The sequence below is a fragment of the Cinclus cinclus genome, chromosome 3 (genome assembly GCF_963662255.1).
Source record: "Cinclus cinclus chromosome 3, bCinCin1.1, whole genome shotgun sequence".
NCBI classification, from domain to species: Eukaryota; Metazoa; Chordata; class Aves; order Passeriformes; family Cinclidae; genus Cinclus; species Cinclus cinclus.
The window spans coordinates 113,584,931-113,590,930 of record NC_085048.1 but is presented as its reverse complement, the minus strand read 5'-3'; the positions used below and the strand labels follow the sequence as shown (position 1 = coordinate 113,590,930).

Sequence of the window (6,000 nt, the reverse complement as noted above, 5' to 3'; positions counted from 1 at the left end):
ATTATGCGCAGAAGGCCATGCAGGATGACCAGTGAGACTCTGTGATATTTTAAAAGCTAGTACTAAAAGCTAATTAAAATCTTCTCTGATGATAAAGGGAGACTTGGGAGGAGTGTTGCCACGTTTGTTTTCCCTAAGAATTTAATTTACAGCCAATTTTTCCTATCTGAATGTTACTTTCAAATGCACCCAGTGATAAGAAGCAACATCTGTTTTCTGTTCAATAGTACAAGGAGGCTCTGCATGGGGCTGAGTGTACACAGCCTATGTGAAGCCATTGTTATTCTCATTTCTTTTTTGTCCCCGTGCCTGGTCCATTTGCCATATACCATCCGGCAAACAGCTGACACATCCCGGCTATTATGGACCCAAGCCTAATTGCCAGCAAAGTCTTTAAGCTCTTCCATGTTGGCCTCGTAGGAGGAATGGGAGGCCCATATAAACGATGCTGCTCTCGACCACTGCTCTCATTTTGCCTTTGTGGATTTCGCAGGCTCTTGTGCCGGAGGGTTTGTGGATGCTAAAAATATAGCTGGAGCCCAGTGCCAGTGATTCGCTCTCTGGCTCTCCTCCTGCTCCCCCTGCCTGGCCAGGAATGTTTCTGTTTTCTGTGGTAATAAAGCTTGGGATTATTTAGATAGTAAACATATTCCAGAGTATATTATTTTTGCCGGGGAGCAGCAATAGAGCTACCTGGAAGGAAGGAATAAGTCAGGAGATGTATTTGCCAACCTTTTCCCACGGGTTTGAGCATGGGTAGCACTCTGCTAGGAGTGCATTTTCTGGTGATCTGGGCATATTTTCATAATCTCAGATTTTAACCTGTTAATGTTTTCATCCCCGTAGCCCTCCTGGAACAGAGACCACGATGACACGGCATCAACGCGCTCCGGGGGAACCCCCGGACCCTCCAGTGGAGGACACACATCACACAGTGGGGACAACAGCAGTGAGCAAGGTAGGAACAGAGCCCTCACACTTTCCTAGCTGGCAAGTGGTCACCAGAGTGCTCAGGGACTGGTTACTCTCTTTCTGGTGTGGAAATATGCTCGGGTACTAAAGGGTTTGTGCGGAGAAAGGTCTATCTTCCTTTTTTTGTGACATTTTTTCCTCCATCTCCTCCTAGTAAAGGGATTGGCATCTTTATTTCTTTGACCCTGCCATCAGGCACATATTAGAGCAACATATGTACCAAATTTGCAGTGTGCTTAATAAAAATAAGAAATGAGAATTTTGGGGTTTTTTTTTTCTTCATTCAAATGGGTTAAAAGATGAAATCTTTAAAACCAAATGTAATTAAGATTGCAAAAATTCATGCTATTATTTCAAAGATGCCATCAAAACTTGATTGCATATAAAGAAGAGATGGTAGCTGGCCCATTTTGCAAAATCCTGAGCTGTGCTTTTACTTACTTTTTTATACTCAATTCCAATTTACTTGAATGCAAGAACTTTCTGTTTGAGTGCCAGGCTGGAGTAGCTGATTTAGCAGGGCGAGTATGAAATGAGCTTGGTGCACTGGAAGTGGGACATTCTACAAATTATCAGAAACTCTGTCTGTCTTAGAAACTCTGAAGTCTAAAAAGCTGAATCTCTGAATTTTTTTCTTTTTGGTGGGGAGCTGAAAGCATATTTTTTCTGAAGAGACCAACTGCAGTGGATTTAGTGTTAATTTAATGCAATTAAAATTTAAAAAGGATCCTTAATCTGAATATAAAAGAGAGTGCTTTATTGAAGTTGACTCTGAACTCACAATAGGTATATACTTTTAAATCTGGTTTTATGATCATGTTTCATTCAAGTGCTGTTAGACAACAAAGGAATTGTGTTTCCAAAAAAAGGTTGAACAGTACTGATTAGCATTGCAAAGTCTGCATTTAACAAGATTAGTTTTTAAACTAAACCAGTATATTTTAATTTTTTATATGCATGGATTTAACGTACATGGTGAATAACATCTCTTTATAGAATTTTAAGTATTTGAGACTCGTTATTGTTTAAAGAAAAGTTGCTGACTTCATCGCAAGTGTAGCCTAGTAAAAATGGGGCCTGGAATAGTAAACTGTTGCAGAGCTGAGGCAGAAACTAGTAACCTTCTGACCTCTGACTTTTACTGGAAAATGATATGCAACATAAATTCAGGGGGCCTTTTTTCTTTCAAGTATGTATACGTCTATATTCTAGTGGTGCTGTTCACAATGGTATAGTTGAAGTGGTGTCAACTTGTTCATTAGAGCCCCTTGCTTTTGGAGCAAACTTTAAATCCATGGGCTTTTTTAAAGGCTGAAAAAGCTGCTTCGAAAATAAGCTTTGAACTAAAATGTGGTGTTTTGAGAGGGTTTTTGTATTCATTTAGGGCTGTTCTTTTATTAGACGGATGTGCGTGTGTTTATGTGGATATGTGCGTGGACAAAACATCTGTGGGGAGGCCACGGATGCCAGAATGCTCCTTAGAACCACGTTGGAAATTGAGCTTAGTTCCTGGTGTACTTCTAAAGATTTTCAGACTTCATTTTCTCCTAAATGTGGCCTTCTAGTAGTCTGGAGTCCTGGTCATATCTGTTGTCTTATATTGCCATCCTGATGAGTTCCTAGCACGGTGCATGCTGCAGCCTCAGTCAGAAAGGGTTTTCTAAAGCTGAGGTTTTCAAGGGTTTTCAAGCCTGAGTCCTATAAAATATCCACAGAAGGACTTGTCGGTGATGCTTTAGTCAGTTCTGAAACTGTTACCCAAACCCCAGTGGTTCCTTGAGGCTAGAATTGCTGCCAGTGCTTGATAGAGAGTGTTTTGTGAAGAAGGCTCGTTGCATTAAGACTTTGGGGAAGAGTAACAAAAGTGGGAATTTGATAACTGGAGCTCTCAAGTCAAGTTTGGGAAAGGAATTTTGGAAAAGTGATCCTGTCCTGGGGGTCTCTGTTACCAAGACTTGCCTTCAGGCCACTTGCCACCTTTGGAAATGGCATTGTTTTTGAGCAACAGGAGTGTGGTAATGGTAGTGGTGGTCTTGCTGAGCCTTGCTTTATGTCATGTTTACATGAAATGCTCTGAAGATTGAGATTATGGGGAAAACTCATATGTTTAAGCATACCCATGCCTGCATGTACACCTTCTGTAAAAAAAAAAAAAAATACCACCCAAAATCTGATTTTAGCATTTCCCTAAGGGGAAGAAATCAAAAAATACGACACTCCAGGACCAAAACGGAAGAGAACAAAAAGATAGCAAATATCCTGCCTCTCCCCGACAGCATTTAATTTCCAGATGCTGAGATTTGGTGGCTTTTCTTCTATGGCCTGATGTTAGCAGTGCAACACTGTGGTTAAACCCCTGTGCTCACCACTGCTGGGTGCTTTTCTTGGCGGCAGAAGAAGCCAGCATGGCACTGCCATAGCAGCCAGGTGCTGTGGAGGGGTGGAAGCAAAAGGTTGGGGACCCACATGCTTGTGCTTGCAAGCATAAGAGTTAACATGAGATGCATGCATTGCGTGACATATATTCAGTATATTATGGGCCTCCCTATTTTTAGGAGTTTGTAAAAGTTCCTTTTGGTTCCTTCCATCTGTCAAGATCACGTTTGCCGTTTATGAATATAAAAAAAGCAAATCTGATCACCAGAAATAAAACTCTCTAAAACTGTCTAGTTTCAGGTTGTTCTCACAACCTAGTTCCCGTGTTGGGGTAGGTAAAAAGCACATTCTGGCCAGGTTTGCAACCTGGCTGGAAGTATCAGAACAATGTAAATGTAAGCTTTGCATTTGCAGAGACACACACAGACTGGGAAACTTAAGCCTTTAGCAAGACTTTTCTCCTTAGTACTTAACCCAGAGTATGTTAAGGTCTGTTTTTAGACTTTTTGGAATTTTTTTTCTTCTATACCTTATTCATCACTACAAATCCTGAAAAGTGTATTTTTAATTTAATAATGTCCCAGTGTACAACACCCATCAAATGATGGCCTTTGAAATCAGGAGAGACGCTCTTTCCTGTAAACATTTTAAAGTCTTTTTAAATGTGTAAATTTATTTACTTAGTAAATAGTAATAGCTCCCAGCTGCTTCCATCTATTGCAGAAATCCATATTTAACTGCTAGGGACCTGTTTTGGGGTCTTGTGCCACTGAACAGCAGGATATGTTATTGCATAGTACGTTGACACAACCTCTTCTAAAGGCTTTGTATTGTGTCATCATAGGGGATAGTTATAGTACAGGAATGCAGAATAATATTATGAAAAAGCTTTCCTGTTGCTCTGAACTTAACAGGAAAGGCCTTTGGAGGTCTGTGTCCAAATGGTGCAAAGAGATCTGAATTTACATAATGGAGAAATAATTCACTAAATTCTATTTGAAATAAGAGAAGCAGATTCTTAACAGTCAGGTGATGCTGAGCTCATGACAGCACTGTTTTATCTTACTGTGACTTGTAACTTCAAAAGAGTCCTGTTTGGGATATTGAGAGGTATATTTTGTTTGTTTTCCAAATAGCAAGAACAGGAAGATAATTAAAAAACCCTTGGTACAGTCACTTTTAATCCAGAGTGGAGTTCTTTATTTGCCATTTATTTCTCCTACACAGCTCAAAAGAAAAAGCAAAATAATCCATCAGTGCCACCTTATTTGTGTGTATTGTTTCTCTCTTTTTTTTTTCCTCAAGCCTCAGCCTGCGTTCAAAGCATTTTTTTTAACCTCCAAATAATTGTTGCTCCTTCAAGCCAAGAGTAGAAAGCAGTGATATTTCTTTATAAAATTGTATCAATGGCTGCGATGGTTTATTTTTTTGCAAGGTTTTGTAGGAGTTTGAGCAACCTATAGGCAAAAAGGCAATCGGGTTTATTATCGCCGGGAATCTCCAGGCGGTTGTTTGGAGGCAGGCGGCAGAGCTGGGAAGAGGGGGAGAGAAGGGCCACATTATGTTCCAGATGACTGAGCAAGGATTTATATACCAGCTCGCCTTTTTTTTTTTTTATTTTTTCTCTCTCTCTCTATTTTTTTTTTTTTTTTTTTTAAACATGGGAGAAGAAAAGTAATAAGAGCGGGGAGGCATTTGAAGCGGTCAGATGGCCGATGACTAATGGGATAGGTGGGCAGGAGCCCTCGGATTGGGTGTCTTAATGAGCACATTTCGCACCGAGTTTGGGCTGCAGTTCCCCTTCACCTTTGCCCTTTATTGACCGAACTGACACTTCATTTTTCACATACTTCCAATTATGGCTGAGCTTAAGTGTCGCCCTGCCTCCTTTCTTTCTTGCCTATGGATGGCTTGAGAGTGACTAAGGCCACAGAAGATATTTTAATTTGAAAAACTACCATAGCAAGGCAGGTTTAGGGTGTAACCTGAAACTGCTGTCATTTGGCAGTTCCTCCGACGAAAACAAAAGTTTTAATGTTTCTTGATTAGCGCTTCACCCCCAGTCCCGTCCCCCGCCTTCTCTGTAGTGAAGTGGGGAATTGCTTTGGGGGTGATTGGGTTGGTGAGGGGTGTTTTCCTTGGGGTAAATCCTTTCTGGCAGCACAGGTGTCATGGGTGAGTGTCACCAAAGTAGAGAGGCAAACCCAAATGAGAAGCTGTGCCATACTTGAACGATGGCTTCTCTTGCCTTCCCGATGCAGCATCTTCTCAAATGGCTTCTTGTGATGTAATACCTTGCAATGTCCTTTGCTGGACGTTCTCCTTACGAAAAAGCAAAGCATAATTGTGCTTGTACTTCTCAAATGGCTTCTTGTGATGTAATACCTTGGCAATGTCCTTTGCTTGACGTTCTCCTTACAGGAAAGTAAAGCATAATTGTGCTTGTACTTCTCCAGCCGTAGACCAGTGTGGGTTTGTTGTTTTGGTATTATTTAATGCATGAATGCAGATTTGAGCGTGGCCTGGCTGTGAAGCTCTGAGAAGTGGCTGGAAATGATGCTGGGAGAGGCTGGTAGGATGAAGAGACAGGAAAATCTGCAGTCTCCCCTTTGCTGTACAAGGAGAACCATGATATATCTCCCACTGCTCAAG

At 41.1% G+C, this 6,000-nt stretch overlaps 1 protein-coding gene across 1 annotated transcript in view; it reads left to right on the top strand.

Annotated features, from left to right (window-relative positions):
• MEIS1 (Meis homeobox 1) overlaps positions 1-6,000 on the top strand; it is a 106,318-nt gene that overhangs the window by 26,356 nt on the left and 73,962 nt on the right. Inside the window, 1 exon segment of the mRNA XM_062490640.1 lies at positions 847-958. Within this exon segment, the coding sequence (XP_062346624.1) occupies positions 847-958 (112 nt within the window).